The sequence below is a fragment of the Diadema antillarum genome, unplaced genomic scaffold (assembly GCF_040938485.1).
Source record: "Diadema antillarum isolate AM-2024a unplaced genomic scaffold, OU_Dant_1.0 seq00001504_RagTag, whole genome shotgun sequence".
Lineage (NCBI taxonomy): Eukaryota > Metazoa > Echinodermata > Echinoidea > Diadematoida > Diadematidae > Diadema > Diadema antillarum.
This window is the reverse complement of record NW_027272238.1, coordinates 67623-91316: the sequence shown is the minus strand read 5'-3', so window position 1 is coordinate 91316 and position 23694 is coordinate 67623. Positions and strand designations below refer to the sequence as shown.

Here is a 23694-nt window from a genome sequence, read left to right as displayed (position 1 = left end):
CTCGAGAATTTGGTATTAGATAATGATAACGATTGTGATTATAATAGTAATAATAATGGTAATAATGATAATAGTGGAGTCTTTGTATGCGCTGTGTTGGTCATGTCACCGTGACGCTCCTGGCGTTGAAAAAGGTTGGGACCTTTTAACTTCACTTTGTTTCTTTCTTTTTTTTTGCACTCTGATATGAATTGGATTATTATTAAAAGAAAACCAATATAAAGCAAGGTAATGCTGTGACCATTATTTTCATTATTCTCTGGATTGCTTGACCAGAATTGAAAATGTCGCCCGGATTGTGACTCTATGTTTTGACGAGACAACATAGAAAATGTGAGGTAGGAGTGCTCAATTTTCAGTCATCCAGCTTTATGAGCTCATGGATATGTGATTAAAGGGGATGGCTAGTAACCGATCAGTGGGAATCAGTGGGAATGCTGAGGGATGATTGTTCCAATCCTTGTGGGATTCATTTAAGAGTACCTTATATATCTACTGTTGTGTGAAAATTATTTGCTTCAGAACGGTCTCATATTCAAGTAATGTGCAGATTAATGCCCCGGCCATCACTGACCAGGGACGCTTACCTGGAAACATTAAACTGCACATTACTTGAATATGAGACCATTCTGAAGCAAATAATTTTCACACAAGAATAGATATATAATGTACTCTTAAATGAATCCCACAAGGATTGGAACAATCATCCCTCAGCATTCCCACTGATTCCCACTGATCAGTTACTGGCCATCCCCTTTAAGACCAGTCACTTAACCTACATTATGGCTTTTTTATTCTGAACTAATATTGAGTCGATGTAAGGTAAGCTCCTCCGAGCCAGGAGGAGGAGGAGGTGGTGTCCCCGCCCCACCTTTCCCTCACCACACCCCCAATGTTGCTTGCCAATGCCATGATGAAGGTGTAACCACACTCTTAGGTCAATCTGACCAGAGCTGTACAGTCAACCTTAATTCGACATCGCATAAGTCGAAGGTCTTTTCAAGTTCTCTTCTCTTTATATTCTATTGATTTTAATCCCTCATAAGTCAAAGTTTCTCTAAGTCGAAGCTATTTCCTCAGTCCAAATAGATTCGACTTAGGCAAGGTTGACTGTCCTGTGATTACTTGGTCCAAATAATTACAGAGCTGTAAGCATGCTGTTTTCCACAGGCAGCTACTATAAGTAAATCCCCCTTCAAAGCTGTTTGCTGCATAAAGTATAACATCCCCCTTGGTTCCATGTTTATATTTTATCTGCACTCCGTTCTCCGTTTCGAGTTTCCTTCCCTCTGGAATCTGGCACACCCTGGAAGAATGCCAGCTAAATTCTTTACTGTCTCTGCGCTGTCTAGCAGGGGAAGTTGTCCTTATTGTTGAGAGTGTGTGGTCTCGAGTGTACTGTAATCGAATGATGGCACACATATTCAGTTTGTGGATTTTTCAAACAGAATAGATCGTGAGGAAGTTTAAGGTTAGTTTACATGATGTGAAACAGTGGATAGTCGTTGGAAACCTTGATAATGTGCCTTATAGTCATATACTGTGATGTCGTTGTACAGCTTTATAGCATCAATTACTATCTACCTACTATCTATCTATATAGATCACTCTGAAAGTTACTACCATCAAGTCTCCTGGTCAGTTTCCAAGACTTTTTTGGACTTGTTGACCACCATAGTATTTGCTCATCAAATCAGCCCTGTGTGCTGCACAGCTCCAACATATACTTCTTGTCACACATGGAAAGCTGCCACTAATTCCCTTAGCCAGCTTCTGGGATTTCTGGAGACATTTACATCTGCATGTCGTTTCTTTCGTGCTCTGGATGTCGGTTGAATAATTTGTTAAAATACTTCTTGTACCAATACAGTATAGAACAGGGTGATTCGTTTCCCACTGATTAAAGTAAGAGTACCAATTTGTCTTTTCTTTACTCCTCGACAGATGAGCATATACAGATCCAGGGGCGGATGCAGGAATTCTTTAAGGGGGGGGGGGGGGGGGGGCAACTAATATTTTTGGTACCACTTCCGGGTTTCATTATATTTTTTTCTTTTTATTTCTTTTGTTTTTAACGAAAATAAAGGGGAGGGAGGGCGTGCGCCGCTTGCGCCCCCCCCCCCCTGGATCTGCCACTGCAGATCGATGTGCAACACCATACTGTTCAGCATCTATGGCAATCCTAACAATTCACAGTTTTTTAGAAGTGGTTAGTCATTCAGGCAGTGAAACCTTTATTGTTGTGACCATTATCTTCTGTCTTTAATAAAAGATTCTGCTTTTCCAGTGAGTGCCCATTTTTTTCATATTCAAAATGGTGTGAGAGTCTCTATCCTATCACAGTCACGCTACCAAAGCCTCAGACCATGGAGCTACAACCTAGCTCCATGCTCAGACCATTATAGCTCTCTTGTTTGTCTCACTCTTGGGACAGCTCTCCACCTTCTAGTTTACTCTTGATTTATAGCCACACTTATTTGTCCTTGTCAGACCATATGCAGCAGCCCCATTACATTCTTGCTGCAGGTCTTGTGTTCAAGAAGTCTGGTATGTGTCTGGCTCTCGCGTGTAGAGAACCCACAGTTGTTGTAGGGTCAAAGCTCAAGGAATTGTTGAAGGTCACCATTGTATAAAGGTCAAAGATCAACATGGTACTGTGATAGCAAATCATCTCTTTGTAGAGTAATGATCATGTGATATGATAATATCACATGACAACATGATGAGTCACTGGTGTGTGTATCACATGCTATCTTCTCGACTTATGAACTTCAGAGCTTTTGGTTCCAGTGCAACGCTTCTCATAGATGACATCATAATTTCCTTGTAGAGATCCCAGAAATGAAATTTGTTTACTATTTGTGGAAAAAGATGTTTTAGTATTCTTTTTTTTAATCGTATCTAATTATACCTTCTTCTCTTTTTCAATTTTATTCGCTCTGTCCTTGAAACATGAATTGATAGACTATAGAAATGGATGGCTCATTAGCAGTGCATCATGTAAATTCCGAGATTGCTTCACTGCAAGGTTCATCACTGTAATTTTCTTAAAACTATCTGCTCAAGAGGATATTGTCCTTTTCAAAACATCCTTCTCATCATAGTGTCCAAAGTCTGTGAGGTGCTGGTCTTAGTTTGCTCCCCGAAAGAAATCCTGTATCATGTCATTTCATATCATCCAAGATCCTGTTTGAAACTATGTTTTGATTGGTAAAATGTTGTGAAACAGTATACGTGGCCTAGATCATATAAGTCTGCTATTCAAAAAAAAAAATGAATAGTTGGAGCTCGTGCCTATTTTCTTGTTTAGTTTCATTGACTCTAGTTTTACCTAGGATGTTGTCAGATCAACAGATCAAATGAAATTATATTAATGTCGTCTATATATATTGTTTAATTTGATCCCACTTCTAGAGATTTGCTGCTATGGTATTTTGAATACACGGTATAAGCTGTTTTGTATTCTTCACATGCAAAAAAAAAAAAAATGAAAATGTTGCTGTATAGTTCGATCAGTTTCCTGTATGCTAACTAGGTATGTTTTGTAAGTTCAGTACATTAAATGTTGATTCATCAGAGGAACTTGTGTATATCTGCTTTAAAATGTTTCACTCTGTTACCTTTCTCGTATACCATTACATTCAACAGTATGAATATTTTTCGGTGGTAATTCAGTGTATATAATATGTATATGTTGAATGATATGACAGTGTACATAATCACCTATGCTCGTTAGTCACATGTAATTTCTCTATCATCTGCGTTTGTTGGGGGCAGTGGTGTTATTGTTGTTGTTGCAATCAATCCTCTTGTCTAAGAGGCAGTTAATATGACCTGGATAAAGGCACTATTGATCTTCTGTAAGAGGCTGATGAATATTAGGTAAGCACTCAGTACATACATCCTTTTTCCACTGCTGTAGTTACACTTGAGTCTTAGAACACCGGTTTTGTTGATAGTGATCATTGTAACATGTATACAAACAGTTCATACATAATAGGCTGTATATAGGCTGTATATAAGGATACTTTGGTTTTGATTGTGTGATAGTGCCTGAAACAGATTTCAACAGATGTAACCATGGGTTTGTATATCCTTGCATCAACTTGTGAGGTATGTTGAACTTCATGACAGTTGTCACAGACTTTCAGGTGCTCAGGAAAGAAGGATGAACAGACACTATAGGAGAACAATAGGGGGAAGTGGTAACATTCCAGTTGTTTGTGCCCTAGCTCCTCTTGGTTCACTATACTTTTCACCCCACTTTCGAGGTGTGAATGTTACTCCAAAAGAATGACAACCCTGCTATGCATTTGTTATAGTTTGCTGTGGTCATTGTTTTACCTTGTTTTATGTCATATGAATTATGTGGCCCCTGGTTCAAAAACCTCTTCATCCCCACCCCAGCATGCATAGACACTGGGGCTACCGAATGTTTTTTAAGGTTGGGTGGTGGGCTGGGGGGGGGGGGGGTGTTTCAAGGATCAATGGAACATACCTGAGGTTCCAGGTCAAAAATATGATTCCTGTTCAAGACGATTTAAAGCTGTGTGTATTTGGAGTTATACTGATATGCTGTTGACACTGTACGCCATAAAGTCTTGGATATAAAATACTTTTAAATTTACATGCAAGACTATCATTCTTTAGTTTTGGAATACTGTGATATGGTGCTTGGGAGGTATACAGTGCAGATTTTTCATGAAAACAGTATGAAAAGGTTAAGTCTTTACCTCTGTCATGATTATTGAGTTTCATTTCAAAGCTTGTACCTACGCAGATTTGAGGAACTGATTAAGGAAAGGAAATTCTGAAAATTGCCACAAAGCATACTACAAACATGCCATAAAATTTAATACTGAAGGGCTTTCGATTTACATCAGTGTGCGTTTTTGTGTCATGTGAGCCTCACCTGTACATTAGCTTTCTTGAAAATTGGCCACTCATGAGGGTAGAGCTGTACTTACGCTTAGCTGCCAACTATAGTAAAATTTAGTAATTACATTTTGTAGTAGTAATTTCAACATGTGACTTCTGTTTAGGTGCGTAAAATTATGCTTTATTAGTATTTGGAAAATAAATATACTGTGTGCTTCTGTGCAAAACAACCCACTATCGGTATTAAAGTTTCATGAGAATGAGCAGTGAATTATACACAGACATACTGTAAAACGAGGAATTTTAGCGTGCATTTTAATTTCGCGAATTTTGCGAGCGCCAAAATTTGCGAAATTAAAATGCACGCGAAAGCTTTTGTCTACACTACATGCATTGAATGCCAGTAGCAATTCGCAAAAATTTCATGCCACGAAAAAGGCTGTCTGCTCCAATTCGCGAAAATTTCATGCCGGGAATATATCATGTTTTACAGTATTGGCAGCTATGCTCACGTGCCATCAGCTATAGGTAATGATGGACTAAGAGATTATTCATTTTAGCTTTGTTTCTTTCCTATAAATATGATGTCATTTACCAACAAGTTGCAGTTCTGTTTTTTTCTACTTACATATGCAATGATCGACAAGTCTTGTTGTGTTTTGCTTCTAATAGTTTAAGTTTAAGTTAATTGGTACATGTGCACTGCATACAGGCAACAGTAAGTGATTTGAATGATAATTTATTCTAGCCAGGTTCATGGATTAATATCTTAAATATTTAAGAACACGTGACAGAGGTACAATATTATGGGTCAATTTAGAGTGGAAAGTGTACTTAGAGAAATCTTGAAAGATGCCTGTAATGATATATGCAAACTGCATGTAGATTCTAAACTTGTCCTATTTTGTAATGTAATGTACATCCTGCTATCAAAGCAACAACTAAAAAGAAAACAAAATGCTGTTGTGGTAATGAAGGAAAACAACAGTCTCCATCTTGTCATTGATACAGAAATTGATACATCCGATGGATGACTTCACAAAATTTCTTGGCTTACCTCTTCGAGGAAGTGTTATTTGTCATTCTGTTCTTGGGCGCACGATGTAATGAAGGAACAAAACATTTTTTCCGTAGTCGGGGACTTTGTCAAGAAAAGATAGAAACCATGATGAGAAAATAACCCATATGTGTGTGAATTGTTGCTTAGGTACCATTAAGCAGCCATCTGTTTCAAGCAATGTGGTTATATAAAGCAAATGAAGCATAGGCCCTGTGGAGCAATGGAAATGATTCATGTTTCTATGAACTGTCATCAAGTTGAAGCATTCTGTTGTGATGTAATGTCACATGGCCATGCACTATAACCACAAATTATTGCATGAAGAGTTAATATTGACCAGTGTTGACTATGTTACTATAGAAACTGATACACAATCTATCAGTATCACACACCTTGGTAGACTAATATGCTGTACCTTAAATTCTTAGTGCTTAATTTCCCCTCATACAATGTAGTTTTACCTCAGCTTGAGAGCTCTTGGTGAAATGAAACTAGGCCTGAAGTTAGTGGGTGACTGCATAACAATAAAATATGTTATTTGTTTTATAAGTACACAAGAGATCATGCACTATCTGTGTAATAACAGAACATCCAGTTTGCATTTTTTTTTTTGATAAACTGACATATGATCAAGATCCTGGGGGGAAGAGGACATTCACCTTTGTGAGTGGTATTGACCATAGATAAGAGGCAGTGGCCGGTTTTTGCAAGGACGTCCACTTTGCCCATGCTGTGACCTAAGATGTAATCATTTGGAATAGATTAATATGTGTGATGAGTATCTTCATGTTTACTGGTGAGATTTAAAGGCTTTCCTTACCAGTTCCTTCGTACTTAAGCCAGCCTTCACATGCTTTAAGTTTTCAGGGTCTGTAAATGCTTAATCGCCATGGTTACTGTATTTGACAAATTTTAATCTGCAATAGCCCACCCCTCCCCCAGCTTCTGTAGAAATTAAGATCTTTTAATGTTGACCCATGCATCAGCCTTGTTGCAGCATTCAATGGGGATAGAAACAAGAAAAATGCTACATTTTCTGTGAGGATGCTGAATTTTTTATCGTTGTAACCATATACAATTCAAATTCATAGAACAGAAAGGAGAGGGGAAACATAAAAGGTGCAAACATGCTAGAATAGTGCATGGTGGGTGCATTGTAATGACTGTCATCTTGGACAAAGGTATGCCTCACAGGTAATACAGGGGAAACTCGGTATAACGAACACTGCTATAATGAGATATCGGTTATAACGAGGAAATTTTCTCGGTCCCAAATTTCCTTCCACACAAGTCTATGTAAAATGCTACTCTTATAGCGAGATCGGCTATAACGAAATAACTGCTATAACGAGATAAATTTTGTGACTTTCAAACAAAGAAAAACATAGTAAATCAAACCTGCTATAGCGAGGTAAAGCAAAATGCCTTCGGTAAAGCTTTACTTCGCCTGTGCTATCATCTTCCGAGATTGTAAAGCTTGATGCGCCAAAAACTGTCTTGTACACACATAATCATTTTCTTCAGTGCACTCCAGCTAGCACTGCATGTTGTACGTGTGAAGTGTGTGTGTGCACGCACACTGATACATGCAAAAAATGTGGTGGGACGGCCATATGTATACATGACATCATCATGACGTTTAGCAGGTATGAGGCAATCGGATGCTGTGATTGGCCTTCTACTTAGGGAATTCCCCGTCTTCACACACACGCAGTCATAATGTACATACAGAATGTGTCACATACACACACAGCTTTGTGCAGACCATATTCAAGCTTTCCACACAACACACACCCATACGATAACCACATACCAATCCACAGACGATCTTGATACGATCGCAAGCTATATAAATTTACAAATTCAAACATCTACAATTAATAAGAAACACATTCTTGATATTGGATTTCCTTGGCGAAAAACATCTTCTTACCCATAAAGGTGAGTAATTCCCTCGCACACAATATCAAGTTATCAGTATTGATTGAAATATGATGGGTAGTCCCACGTGTGCAAATTAATGTCTTTATTTTATGCCTTCTTTTATGCCTACTGATATAACGAGATATCGGCTATAACGAGGAAAATGACTCGGTCCCGACCATCTCGTTATATCGAGTTTCCACTGTAGTCCCATATGGCCAGAAGAAAATGTGTCTATCCAAAACTAAATTGTGTGTTTGTGGTTTTATGCTCCTTTACACACACACACACACACACACACATACACACACACACACACACACACACACACACACACAGACACACACACACAGACACACACACACACACACACACACACACACCAGTCTTCCATATTCTGTGAAATGTCTTCAGCTGCAGCTATGTGTAAACAAGTGCACAGTATTCTTCATTCTACTTTGTTTGACACAAATAGCCTTTTGTTAGCGGTGGAATTCCCATTTTCTTGAGGAATCGCAGGCATTTGCGCGTGACAAACTTCTTTAGCATAGATTTGTACTCGATCAGAAGCGTAATGCGTGGTATCGCATCGTTGGATCAGCGAGGGCTGATTCAAAGTCTCTCAGACTTCACAACAGTCTAGAAATAGTTTTGTGCCTATCCAATGCCTGTCTTTTCATATTCATTTATCTATTTTTCAATTTGTAGGAGGTTTACATGAGGGATTAGATAGCGAAAACATTTAGACAAAAAGTAGTGTGCACATGCACAATGACTTCTGTGATCTGAGTAGTAAGTTATGAACGTCTTTGGTCATTACAAATATGATTGACCTGATAATGTCATTGTCATGACTCATTGATTTTATTGAATTTTTTGTTGCTGAAGTTGAACATATGAAATGAAGTGTTACTTACTATCTTCCTCAAGGATAAGTATTGTTCAGAAAGAAAGAGAAATGTGCCTATTCATAAACGGTCTACTTATCTGGAATAACTTGCTGAGATGTGTCGTGATCTGAAATTATGGCCTTTTTCATTTTTATGTCTTTTTTTTTTTTGGATATATCAAAGTCAAATGTAAATACTTTGTATGTCAGCAAGTTATACTTGTAAGGAAGGCTTCTGTCCTTTCTTTATTTACATTACATGGTGTAGAGATGGTAAAATCATATTTTTTCTACATACGAGTCTTGTATATTTTAAGGGTATATGAAAATCAGTGCCACAATAAATTTGTATACACAGAAGGCATTTATACTGTAACATTCATAATGTCCAGCTCTTTTATCATTGTGTTATATTGGAGGCCTGTGCTTGTACATGAATATGTTGTTTTGGCTGTGTTGAAAGTGTCATGTGGGCTTGTTATTCAAGTAGCCACTCATTTGCTCTGTACAAAAAAAAAGTGGCAATGTTTCTGTGTATATCAATATGTGTGATCATACTTGATACTGTTATCCCTCTTGTAGCTCCAATAGCTATACTGGGATGAACTACACATGCATGTGTGTCGTCGGGAGATGCTACAATGGTGATCTCTATTTACAATAAAAGTGTGCGCTCTGCGAGTAAAATCTAACAAAATCAAATGTATCACAAATCTCATGGGGAAAAAAAAAAATCACCAGATATTATTTACAGTTGTGGCAAAGTGTCCAGGCTATAACCTCTTTTTTAAGTTTCAGTTGGACTTTCATAATGATTATAATGATGATTAATATGACTTAAAATGTGCCAAATTCATCCTTTGGGGTGCTCTAAGCACAAAAAGAATGAAAGAAAAGAAGGTTATATGTAAAGAAAGTACCAAAAAGTGCATATAATACTCAAAAGGAGACATTGAACAAATGGGGTTTTTAGACCATTCATACTCACATTCTCGTACCTCATCGGTGGACAATGGACAAAAGCAACATGAGAGAGAGAAAAAAATGGGTCCAAACAACTTGTAGAAATGCAACTTTCTACCTAAATCTCTGCATCCTCCAAAATATTAGATTTAGATATACGAAGCAAAAGACTGTCAGGAAACGCCCCAAAACACCAAATCAGCAAAGTTGTTCCAAATTGTACATTTTCATCCATTCTTGAAAATAATCCTGTGTGACTTTTTGTGAGTTTTGTGATGCAGTTACATAATACTTCTATCAACTCAAATCAAGTAAAGTACCTATGCATACAAACATAATTCTAAGCATACAACATACAAATGCATGTAATATATATATATATATATATATATATATATATATATATATATATACTCCTAGATGGGTCATTTGGAAGACATTTCCATTTGTTTTATATGCAAATTTTAAAATACATGTTCAATGGCAATTTACGCAATGGAGACACGAAAATTGTCTCGTTAATGACCAGTTGTCTCCCTAATGAAGACACTTCTCCCCAATATGTCTCCCTAAGGTGCCAACTAGGGATATATATATATATATATATATATATATATATATATTACTCAAACTTTATGTATATATATATATATTATATCCACGTTAGAGAGAGAGATTGGGAGAGATTTAATCATGTATATCTACCTAAAATATAGGTATGAAGTTGGTAGAGGATGATATTGACTATAAACAGTGTTACATCATATCTGAATTATTGGAATTGTCACACTATATTTCACATCAGCAGCTTTCAATTAACAGTGTGCATTCACAAGTGATCTGTGCATTTAGGCATTGATGAAAGAGATCTATTTGCAGCTAGCTGTTTGTACTTTACCACATTAAGTTGGTCTATGAATAGCTAATCTCCTCTGGGGTAGGCACTTCAGGAGTAGGCGTATTTGGGTATTTGGCAACCTTCCAGTATAAACATTCAAATAAAGAGATGTAGCTTTTTCAATTAGCATATCTATGGGACCTTAAGAGATGTAAAGCCAAAGGTTTCATTCCCTCAATAGCATCGGGGAAAAAAAGTTTGAGTACTATGTTAATGGTATTTGATGATGGCAGTCTGATAGGGTTAACACCTAGATGGTCCTATTTTTTTTTTTTTTCATGTTACCCAAGGTAGAGGTTGAATGCGACATCAGATAGCATTCAAGCTCGTAAAATTCAAAATTCCACTAAAAAATATATATATCAACATTATTCCATTGCCTTAATTTTGAATGGTTCAAAGGAACACTCCACTCCATGCTCCAGCTGGCTTCCTGGAAAAAAAAAAGTTCTTGCTGGTAAATCATTAAACCTCGACATGAATTTCATGGGATGGATTACATACCTTCTGTGATAATTAATTTCATGGGAAAGAATTCAGTGAAGGTTTAGGAGCATTCAAGAGACCTGTCTCCAGAAGCACAACTTTTTGCTTTAGATGCATTGGCTCTCCTGTACACAACTCCTCCAGATTCCACCAAATATCAGAATAGCACATGATAATTATAGAAATATGATACACTGTACACACACAACAGATTTGACTACCAGTATATGAATAGTATATGAACAGCGGTGGATCCAGGAATTCCGTAAAGAGGGGGCGCATTTACAAAATTAAAGGGGGGCGCACGCACCCCTCCCCCATTTTTTTCTTTTTTTATTTCTTTTGTTTCAACAAAAAAGAACGGGGGGTGTGCGTCCGTTGCGGTCCTCCCTGGATATGCCACTGTATGAATATATATATATATATATACTGTAAAACATGATATATTCGCGGCATGAATTTTTCGCGAATTGGAGCCGATGGCCTTTTTTGCGTCATGAAATTTTCGCGAACTGCCACTGGCATTCAATGCATACAGTGTAGACAAGAACTTTCGCGTGCATTTTAATTTCGCGAATCTTGGCGCTCGCGAAATTCGCGAAATTAAAATGCACGCGAAAATTCCTCGCTTTACAGTATATATATATATATATATAATGTGAAGAGTTTAATCGCAAATCGAGCTAACTCCATTCTTGTTGAGATATTTGTGATTAAAGCTGCTAAAAAACAAAGAAAATAAGAAAATACAGGATATTTTTAATCATAACTTCTAGAATGTTCCTTGTTATGTCACAAGTGAGATATTACTGGAAAGGTTTAATTTTGCTCTACCTGTTGGACTTACTTTGAAATGTTTGAAAAAGGAACTTAGCTCATTTTGCAATAAAACTCTTCATATATATATATATATATATATATATATATATATATATATATATGTGTGTGTGTAATTTATGTATTATCCTATACATTTGTTTAGTTGTTGTTTTTTTTCTTGGGGGAGGTATACACCAATGATGCCAGAAAGGGATGCAAAGGAGATGTGTGTGTGTGTGTGTGTGTGTGTGTGTGTGTGTGTGTGTGTGTGTGTGTGTGTGTGTGTGTGTGTGTGTGTGTGTGTGTGTGTGGGGGGGGGGAACAAGAGGGATAACACTATTCCTCAAGATACCAGAGAAATGCACGACTCAAGACTGCCTCATGTGAGCAGGTATAACAGTGTGTGGTTGTGAAGGCTGGAGCCTAGAATACATATGCATTATCTTACTGTATCAGTTCTTTCCTCCTTTTTTTTGAGGTTTTTCTTTTTCTTCTTTTTTTGATGTGGCATAAACAAGGAAGTAACAAACTAAACATTGCTGATGGCAACTATTTGTGGAAGCAAAGAAAAAAATGAACTTTTCAAAGCCTTGACTCCCATCCTAACATGAAGTGCGCAGGAAGTGTATTCCTTTTGAAGACCAAACACAGGGAACTTTTTTTTCTGTTATGGCTCCATTTCATTTCGCAAGAGAACAACTTCCTTCCTGCATGAAATGTGTGTTGTTTGCTGCTAGCTGGATGGGAAGGACTTGTGTAGTCACGTGCCCACTGCTGGTCCAGATGGAGACACTGGCAATAAATTTATCAATATTCAACAGGTCGTTTGACTTGATTCACATTCATGCTTATTTTCTCATCTATTTTTTTTTTTTTGGGGGGGGGGGGCTGAGGATCCAGTCATAAGATTCATGTGTATATGACCCATGTTGTCCTCTCCAAAATCTGTCAAAAATATAATTATCTTATTGGCCAAGTGTATCAACTTCACCCACACATACATTGCATCGTATAGTTGTAGCCAGTTCATTTTAGAAAATAAATTGATAATTTTTTTTTTTTTTTTTAATTTACGGTCTCTTGACGCCGACAATCTCAAGGTCTAGTTTTTATTTTATGAAAGTTTAGTTCTGTCATTCTGTGATAAGTTATTACAGCTTTGAACTAGCTATTGCACCACGTAGTGCTCAGAATCTGGACAGGAACTGGAGAGTTACCCATCACTAGAACCGTCTAAAATTTGGAGATATCATTCAACATTACCATCTAACATGCTTCATTGTACCACCTTTTGCACTTTGGCTACCAAAACATGGTCTCCTCTGGGCAGACTCTGTTTGCAGACTCAAATTTCGCTGTTACCACGTACTACATAGTATAAACCGTTATGGTCGTGTACAGATATTTTCGCGAATGAGGTCACGGACATTTTCTCTATTTTGACACACTATCATAAGTACATTAACCCTATTCTGACTGGGGGGGGGGGGGGGTCAAATTGACATTTCGCGCCATGATTCCGCAACGCGCAAAGATTTTGCCGCGTTGTTTCATGACTTTTTTCATTGAAGTCTCCCGAATATTTCGAGACCAAATTTGCGACGTCCAGGTACACCGTTCTGAAGTTACATAATGTTTTGCATATGCATGTCAACCTGAAAACAGCTCAAATTCATGATATCGTGTGCAAATCCAATGCAAATTGTGTTTTTTTGCTAAATTGATATAAATTAGATTATTTCAACTTTTAACCATTGAAATTAATCAATTCTAATGTAGATAAGTTTGAAAAAGTGCCTGCAACAAATTTTGGCAATAAAATACATCAGAAATTAACAAAACAATCAAAAACAAAAGAAACTGATTTTGATTGTGCCATTTTTTTACAAGAAAAGTGTTTGATGTGTCTTGAGGAACTGACACAAAAATTTAGCAATCCTTCAGTCTTTTTAATGTAGTTATAGGTGAAAATATGATTTCACGCGTAAATTTACATAACTAATTTACTAAAAATAGAAAGCCAATATTTTTCTATTGTATGACCACAATCGGCAGCCGAGATCTGAAGGGGGTCAAATTGACACCCCCCCCCCCCCCCCCCCCCAAAAAAAAAAAATAAATAAAATAGCCCAGTTAAAATAGGGTTAAAGGTCTTGTTTACCTTTGGGAGCAGTGATTTAAACAATTTTCAAGATATCACATTTGATGCATATGTGTAGGTCTGTTGTATCAAAAAACATCCTACCATATAAAATTTTCCCAGTAAAGCCTAAAATATAAGGAGATATCAGTACTTTTGCTCAATTAACCGTAACTGTAGACGGCTTAGTCCGGAAACATTATTATTGTAACTATTGTTCACATTTTGTATTGAACAATACTTAACATCAATAGAAGATTTAGGCTTCTACTAACCTTTACTGACTTAACATTGATTATACGGATTCAAATGTTTTCAGGGGTTGTTTCCATCCCTAACTCACATTTTAAAACTATCTTAAAGCACTAATGCTAGGTTTTTTGTTTCATCTGCAAATGGTAAATTGTGCCTTTAATGCCCGTCAATTCAAGATTTTTCATGTGTCATTAATTTCGCAGACCAACAGCGATTCACAAAATTCCTGAAAATAACAGGTTATACATTGTACAGTAACTACAATGTACATTACTGTGAACATCTTCTTGTCCGTGAAAAAAAAGAAGAAAAGTATGGTTGATACACTAGTATATGCATGTACCGTGCTTCAGACATGTGCGACTATGCAGCTCAGCTATTGAAGTCTCAAAGCATCGTTCAGCAGCCCCCTCAAAGGGCAGACTGCAAAGAAAATTGTCATTTTTGTAGACTGCAAGTACACTGTAGTGAAGTCTCAGAAAGTCTTGAGCAGTTGGATGATCAAAGTGAATGGCTCTGTGATCACGTTTTACAGTCATAAACACGTATGAAATATATGGCACATACATGTACTTAGACATTCACTTGGCCACATAAGTAATTTTGAGGGCATCATGAATCGACGCAAGTCAACATGTACTTGCATTATATACATTGCATTTCCTTTGCCACTCCAATGGTATTACAAATGTACTGTGAAACCAGAAATTTTCGCATGCATGAGATCTTCATGAATTTCCCTAGGAGTTAAGATATGCGAAACTAAAATGCATGCGCAACTTCTTTATCTACACTATATGCATTGAATGCCAGTAGCACTAGCAATTTGTCAAAATTTTGTGCCACGATATTTCTGGTTTTACAGTTCATGTATTTCCACTCAAGAGGGCCTTGTCTTTTTGTTTGTTCGTTTGGTTGTTTGTTTGTTTGGTTGTTATAACAGTATTTTGTTTGTCTCTTTGTTTATCTATCTGTTTGTTTGAGTATAAGTTGGAATGCAAAATAATGTTAAGACAACATAAATAATCCGACTTGTACTGTATAAACTTTTTGAAGTGCAATTCCACATCATGTTCAAGTTGACTTCCAGACAAAAGTAAGATCAGATAGAACAGAATGATACAGGTTTCATCAAAAGAAAATCAAAAGATATTTTGATCTTTTACATGTTTTCAAGGACAGTGCTAACAGGAACACTCTCGTCAAAACAAGTAGGGGTGATGTCTTGCTGTCGCATAATTCGCCCATTGGTTTATTTGCAAACATCACAAAAATGAACTCATGTTTTTGAACAGTAATTTCAGTACCTGCAATCCCCTTCCCTAACAATTAAAAAAAAGACTACGTTGCCAGGATATTGCAAAACAAAAAGAACTTATCCCAAGCATACATCTCATCTGTGTACAAGTCAATGGGAGAATTGTGAGGGGAGGACATCAACTCTTCCAGGGTGGTATGAAACTGCTCCAGATAATACTTACATAAAAACATGTGAAACTTCAAAATTTCATAACTTTTATATTCAGTGCCCATATTCTGATGAAACCTCTACAAATTGGTTCATCTGATTTTGTTGTATTTGTAAAATCCAACTTGAACATTGAAGTTGTAGAATTGCACTCCAATTACAATCACAGCTGCATGGAAAGAGGACAAAAGAACAAGACCAATGCAACAACCACTATTCTTTTTCACGTTTTTAATTTACTTTTTCACTGAAGCAAACTTCACATTTTTTCTAGACTGGTTCGAATGTACTTTTTCACTGAAGCAAACTTCACATTTTTTTCTAGACTGGTTCGACAAGCTGGATGGTGGTTTCAACAGCTAAAGAGTTTCAGAAGAGATGTGTAATTCAGTGAACTTGCCTCCCATAGGCAATGCAGATGGAATGGGTTGAATTCAGAGGAATGCCCTTAACTTTGATGAGGCTGATGGGAAGTACAGCGGAGTTCAGTACTAGAAAGCATGAAGTTTAAGCGTGCATTGTGATGTCATAGGCATTAACTGTTTCATCATCGTGTATCAAGCCTGTTTCCATCTCGAATAGTTGCGTTGGTACGGTGGTGGAAAAGAAAAAAGCTTGATACAAAGGATGATGAAACCATCATGGCGGGACAGGGGGAAAAGCCCCTACAAAGCTGTGATGGAAAGCTTGGACTAAGATCTAGGTCCTGCCATGAAGGTCCTGGGCTAACTTTGGCCCTATTGTGTGGACTCTCTCTCTCTAGGCCTCCAGCTTGGCCTTGGGCTGGCCCTTGGCCGTCTTGGCCAGATGGTCGGTGAACTCCTGGTAGGGGGACTTGGTGAAGACAGTCTCCTTCCACATATCAGGGGTCAGGTAGCTGTAGGTCTTTGAGATGGCCTCAAATGTGGCCTTGGCTGTAAGACAGAAAGTATGACGTGACCATAATAATTCTATTATCACTACACTTAGGCTGCCAGAAACAGCCCTACCACATTATCTTTGTGCATTGGTACCCGACCATACAATTTCTATGACCATGCTGCATTTTCTTTTTCACCCCGTCACAAGCAAATACAATGTTCCCAAAATCTCTTTTCAAGCATCTTTAAAGGGAACACAAACCCAAAGAGCAATGTGGATTGAGTAAAAGCAGTAACATTAGTAGAACACATCAGTGAAAGTTTGAGGAAAATCGGACAATCGATGCAAAAGTTATGAATTTTTAAAGTTTTGGTGTTGGAACCGCTGGATGAGGAGACTACTAGAGGTTATGACGTATGAGAGGACCACAATATAAAGAAAATATACAAGGAATTCCACAAAAATTCACTTTTCTAGCAAAATGAAAGAGTTCTTGACTAACCGCTTTCAGAAAGCAGGGGGAATAAGTGCTACCCCTAACATATGTCAGTATCAAGCAGATGGAATGTGTAATTTTCATGAAAAATGAATTTTTATTGAATTCCCTTTTTATTTTCTTTATATTGTAGTCCACTCATACGTCATAACCTCTAGTAGTCTCCTTACCCAGCAGTTGCAACACCAAAACTTTAAAAATTCATAACTTTTGCACTGATTGCCCGATTTTCCTCAAACTTTCACTGATGTGTTCTACTAATATTCCTGCTTTCACTCAATCCACATTGCTCTTTGGGTTTACTTTCCCTTTAAGTTACAACACCTAAATTACAGGAGTAGACATGTGCTAACTTTATCAAGATCCTCTGATAAACATAATTAAACTTATGCTACCTACATTCGCCATATAACTTGTTATAAGAATGGTCCACCAGAGAAATGATAGTTTCAATTGAGTTTGCAGAAAAGGGTTAGCCGCTGAATGCATATTTCAGTTACGTGAAGGATATGGCTTCTTCAATTCAAGTTCTAGCAACTGTGGATGTAGGCGGAATCTATGGCACTTACCAAAGTTGCCCAGGGTAGCGGTCTGTCCGCTGGCGCTGGTGTAGCAATCCTCAATACCAGCCATCTGGAGCAGCTTCTTGGGTACGGGGGCGCTGACGATACCAGTACCACGGGGTGCGGGGATCAAACGCACCAGAACACTGCCACACTTCCCTGTGACCTGCCGGAGAAGAAACAAGGATCAAGTTTAGCATAATGACTCTCCTGGGTGGCAAAAAGAAGGGTTACAAGAGGTGGGGTTTTGTTTGTTTGTTTTTTGACAAACATTTTTTTCCAATTTATTGTCTTTTGCTGTAATGCAAGTGAGCAATCATAAAGGCAGGTCGTTACCGACCAATTTTCATCCTTTCTCTCACTCATAAAAATATTTTTTGAATACGAAAACTTCAGCGATAACACCTATAAACCCACTGTTAATACATGAAATAGTATAATTCCCAAAGTAGCAAATAACACAGGAAAAGGGTGCTTTATTTTACACTGAAACTCATCCTCTTTAATGCTTGCAAATGCTTGTTCATAAAAAAAGAAAGAATTTGACAACCAATTTATGACTCTCATGTTTCTTCACTTTTGTCTTTGCCTTTGTCAACTGTCTTTAGAAATTCTGTGACTAAACTTGCTATCAAACTTGTGCACATTTATGAATGACTGAAAAAATTTTGGGAGTGGACCGAGTCCAGCTTATTTATGGTCCACAATCGATATAAAGACATTCATCAACTTTCGGCGTAAATCCTTGGATTAGCCTAAGAAAATTAACAAAACAGACAGCAAGCTAACCTTTGACAAATGTTTGAGACCTGTTTGGCATTTGACTGCATCTGGGCCCGTTTCATAAAAACTTGATATGAGCAACTCCTGCTGGAAAGAAATTGCCATGGTAACAAGAATTCAGTTTCCTGATTGGCTGTTGCTATGGGAAGTTGCCATTCCAGCAAGAGTTGCCATCCAACCATTTTTTATGAAATGGTGCCCTGATGTTACACTGACTCCTTGGGCCATTTTCTCACCTTGCAGGGAACGGTATGGGGCTTGCCGATCTTGTTGCCCCAGTAGCCTCGTCTGACGGGGATGATGGAGAGTTTGGCCAGGATGATGGCGCCTCGGATGGCCGTGGCAACTTCCTTGGAGCACTTGACTCCAAGACCGATGTGGCCATTGTAGTCACCAATAGCCACAAAGGCCTACACAGAAATAGAGGAAAGAGTACTTCAGTTTAAAGCATCTGCATTACTTTACTCAGACAGGACTTAGGTTTGTTTTGTTTTGCTTTGGGGTTATTTTTTTTATTGCTACGTAGTAAGGTATTCAGAGCATATATCCCCTTTCCAACTGACACAACAAACATAATCGGTCAGATTATATATTTCTCCCACTGCTCAATTCTACTCATTTATCATTGCTTTCTACACAAGTAGAAATCTAGCTTCCAACTCGTGAAGGTATATTCTGAAATAGAGTATTTTCCTTTTTTTTTTCTTTTTTTCTGTGTTCTCTATATCAAACAATGGTCTCCTTTCTTTCAGTCCCCGTTAGCAATTTGAGGTCAGTTAGTCATGCACGATACAGACACTATCGTCGCTAGATCCTGTCACTTCTCTATCAACTCCTGCAAGAAAAGAGATGCTGTTTCGAGACAGGCATTGGTCAGCCTTTGAAGAACTTTCTCTATAGTCTTTGTCTTTCACTCACTGCATGAAAAGCCATGATGCCCCCACAGAAAAATTGGACTGCTGACCTTAAACCTGGTGCGCTGACCGGCGCGCGTCTGCTTCTGGACAGGCATGATCTTGAGAACCTCATCCTTGAGGGCGGGGCCAAGGAAGAAGTCGATGATCTCAAACTCCTTGATGGGCAGAGAGAAGAGGTAAATCTCCTCCAAAGACTTGATCTTCAGGTCTGCAAGTAGTAGACAACAGATTGGCATATGACATGTGGTGAATCAAGGAATGTAATCTCATTTCAATGTAGATGAGGGTATTTTTTTTTTCCAAGTTAGCAGTAGTTTGCTAAAGCTATTTAGTTGGACAAAAAAGAAGAAGATATAAATAAATAAATAAATGAGCATTGTTTCCAGCAGCAAAATTTCCTCAGAAATCAAGAGGATTTCAAAGTGTATATCACTTCCACATTACAGCAGGCCTCACTCTAATGACCTACATATGGGCAACTACTGCTAATACAATAACAAAATCATCACAACCAGCAGTTTTCACTCGTTATATCAAAATTTTATTACAGCCAAGTCAAGTACATCAGTTATATCAATGATAATATGAGGACCTGAAGTTTCACTTCATTGTAACAAGAATTTCGTTATATAAGGATATTTGTTATAATATGGGTGCACTGTTGGATATTCAACTTCTAGAGATCTCAAAGCGTGCTGTCAAAAAAAAAATTAAAATAAATAGAAAGGTATGGTAATGAAAAACTTCAGCATCAGTCAGTCACCCATTGAATGGTGACTTCATGCCTCACCTTTCACAAGTCTGCCCAGCTTGGTGACAGGCATCCATTCCTTGTCTTCTGGCTTGCCTCTTCCACGGCCGCGACCCCGTCCACGACCGCGCCCACGGCCTCGGCCCCTCCCGCCAGACCCAAATCCGCCACGGAAACCGCCTCGACTACCACCGGCTGGTGCTGCTGCTGCGTCCGCCATTGCTGTTTCACAAAGTCAATCAATGTGAATGAGACAAAAGCACACAAACAAAATAAAATTAGCATGGACTGACAAAGCAGTTCACTCGGTTCTAATGATCATGCATCCCATGCATGGAGGTGTGGTTCTAAATTCTGTCAGTAATAGACACTTAGAAATGCCAATGACGAAAAGATCAGTGTAATCACAAAATCAAAACTGGACTCTCATGAGATTGTGACTGCTTCAATGAATGCTATCTTACATGGTATTCCACAGTGACAATGACGGGTCACTTAAACATCTTGATAATCTACTGAAAGCATTACCTACACTGTTTGTGGTAGGTCTATGACATCTCTAATAGAAAACAACATTCACTTGCCTTGAAAATATAAATAAATTTTCCTCTGACATGAATAATACTCTTTTACGTTTATCATTTCAAGAGCAGTTTACTGGTAGAATGTACACCAAAATTACAACCCTTATTATTTACTACCCAGTAACACTAGAAATCTACTAGAAACGTTCTACTACTGTGTAGGCATATTTGAGTGTTTGGCACATAACCATAGTTAACATTTGTGTATATTTTATTCACACTACATTACTGAAATTCTATGAAATCCTGCTCACATGCGGAAAAATGCTGAAGATTCAAATGGAACCACTACCAAATTCAGTGATCAATACCAAGAATTTGTAGCTATCATTTTCAAATGTGAACAATGTCATTTAGTTGTGCTCGAAGGAAGGAGCCTGCACCTCGTCACCTCGCGCCCCATACACAAAGCAAAAACTAAGACATGCGCGGGGGAACATGGTGATACTTAAAACACTTATTCCTACAGGTCTATAATCTTCAGATTTTCCAAAAAAAACGGGCTGGTCTTCACCTCACTTTGCTTGGTTGTGGTAACCCTCCTAAGTTTCAAGCGTACTGCACACAATCCCGCGCAAATTTTTTTTTTCTTTTTTTTTTTCTTTTTTTTTTTGGGGGGGGGGGGGGGGGGGGGGGGGCTCGATACGGGCCCCCTTTCTTGTCTTTTTCTTTTTTTTTGTACTGGATTCTATGTATATAGAGACCAGTCTAGGATAGTAGGATTACATAGGATGTCACCACTTCGGGCCCCCATGGCACTAGACAAAAAAAATGAAAACTTGTGCGAGTGCGGCAAGGCCTTTCCGCTTTTGCCCCGAAGACCTTTTTTTTTTTGCTTGTTAGCTATGAAACCCAGAAGTGGCACGGCTGAATAAGTAGATCTATAAAAAAGTGCCCCCCCACTTTTGAAAACGTGGGCGTGTCACACCAGCCATGTTTGATGCATACCGCTTAATTTTTTTCTTCAATCTTTTCTGGTGTGTGCGCCCTTGCTGGCAACCCCTCTTTTGCCTCCTCCAAGAAGTCCAATTCAATCATACGAAAAAGGATAGGACTGTGCTGTATTAGGAAAAGCCTAAATTTAGCCCCCTAAATCCAGCCCAGGATTGCCTGTATGGCTCTAAATTTACTTAGTAGAAGCACTTCCGAAAACACCATTCGAGCCAACCAACTTTCGATTCTATAACATTCATAACGTATGTACTGAAGTGTCTTGTAGTGTTGATGTAATATCCAATCTTCGTTTCTTCCTTCCCCAGCAGTATACCCTTGTTACTTTCTACAATGCAATTGGTAAATGGTATGCACTTGTCAATGTATTAAATGATGCACCCCACTACCCCCGGACATGGCCTGTAGGTGCGTCATGGTCATTTTTTGACTGACCACACAGGGTTTTTGACGCACACCACAGAATAGTTTAGGAAAGAATTCAATATTATTAACATTATTTCTAGTTTCTTTGTAATTCGCAAATCGAAAGGAAATGAAAATTAGGGCAATTGTGCACTTTACGGCCCTATATTATCGGTGCGAGAGTTTACCCTAATCGAGCAGTGCATGCGAATTTGAGTACCCATCAGACACTGCGGGTTCGACAGCATGTCTTCCAGCACTAGCACTGTACTGTAGCTGTGTGCATGTGTATGAGATTGTGCCACCGAACTGTGGTGTGTGCGTGATGAAAGCACTTACGGTACGCCACATGGTTGCTCTATAAACACCAAAAAACTCATTTTCACCAAAATTGCAGATACAAGGTCTTATCACCCCAGCGACGATATGTCCACTCGCGGCCTTGGCGAAATTATTCTGTGAAATTATGATAAAAAAAAACCAAAATCTTATCCCAATTTGTCAGTCTCTTACAAGTGTATATTTCGTCCAGGCCTATGTACAATACTGTTCCCCGAGCCCAACCAGACGCCGTGCGAAGTGTGTATAGCTACCGATTTACGGGCAGCCATTACATGAACACACACACACGCACACGCAAGCCTCGCCAGCATGGTTGGTTGGCGCGATCACACAGTGTTCGATGTGTCCACTCCGCAGAAGCGCAGTGAGTGAGGCGGGCTTTTAGTGACCTTATCACTTGTCAAACGGCGTTCCATACAGCAAGAAAAGCTCGTCAGCTGCTCGGTGCGTGGTGGTTCGCGGGATATCACCTTGGCATACCAGTTCGGGAAACCCACTCACAAGGGGGGCCCCTCCTTATAAGTAACCCGTCCCCCTTATAAGTAACCCCGTCCCCCTTATAAGTAACCCCCGGGGCACCCCTTATAAGGAGTCTCCACGCTTTTTTGCAATGCAACGCGAAAATGAAAGGACTGCGGCAATTCGCTTGATTATGTCCATAAAGCTTCACAAGTTTCCTAGTTACTCACGAAATTTGAGCAAAATCGGTTCAAGGCATCATATCTAAAATCATGGATTTAAATGCGACGTCAAACGACCCATGCGAATGCTGAAATGCGAGCGATTGCTGGCGTGAGTGGCGTGAGTGTCGCCAGGCGCGGCGGCGCGGCAATGCTTGAGTGCAGACGTGGCGACTGGGCGTGAGTGGCGTGAGTGTCGCCAGGCGCGGCGGCGCGGCAATGCTTGAGTGCAGACGTGGCGACTGAACCGGTCAGTCGCCACGTCTGCACTCAAGCATTGCCGTGCCGCCGCGCCTGGCGACACTCACGCCACTCACGCCAGCAATCGCTGTCGCCAGGCGCGGCGGCGCGGCAATGCTTGAGTGCAGACGTGGCGACTGCGAACTCAGTCGCCACGTCTGCACTCAAGCATTGCCGCGCCGCCGCACCTGGCGACACTCACGCCAGTAATCGCTCGCATTTCAGCATTCGCATGGGTCGTTTGACATCGCATTTAAATCCATGATTTTAGATATGATGCCTCGAACCGATTTTGCTCAAATTTCGTGAGTAACTAGGAAACTTGTGAAGCTTTATGGACAT

The 23694-nt window shown here is 38.9% G+C and overlaps 1 protein-coding gene across 1 annotated transcript; it reads right to left on the bottom strand.

The window, feature by feature from the left end:
• Positions 1–15536: 15536 nt before the first annotated feature.
• LOC139710138 (small ribosomal subunit protein uS5) lies at positions 15537–20370 on the bottom strand. The gene is made up of 5 exons (XM_071622071.1): positions 20190–20370; positions 19447–19607; positions 18719–18892; positions 17706–17865; positions 15537–16693 (listed from the first exon to the last, which is right to left on the bottom strand). Exons 1-5 carry the CDS (start codon positions 20368–20370, stop codon positions 16539–16541), a joined length of 831 nt encoding a protein of 276 aa, XP_071478172.1. The 3' UTR covers positions 15537–16538.
• Positions 20371–23694: the final 3324 nt, after the last annotated feature.

Bases quoted from the DNA above. Each gene is read 5' to 3' on its own strand.
- LOC139710138 (XM_071622071.1), bottom strand. From the start codon at position 20,370: ATGGCGGACGCAGCAGCAGCACCAGCCGGTGGTAGTCGAGGCGGTTTC. The intron at 19,608-20,189 runs GTGAGGCATGAA...TACTACTTGCAG, and splicing joins GCTGGGCAGACTTGTGAAAG to ACCTGAAGATCAAGTCTTTG. The intron at 17,866-18,718 runs GTGAGAAAATGG...CTTCTCCGGCAG, and splicing joins CCCATACCGTTCCCTGCAAG to GTCACAGGGAAGTGTGGCAG.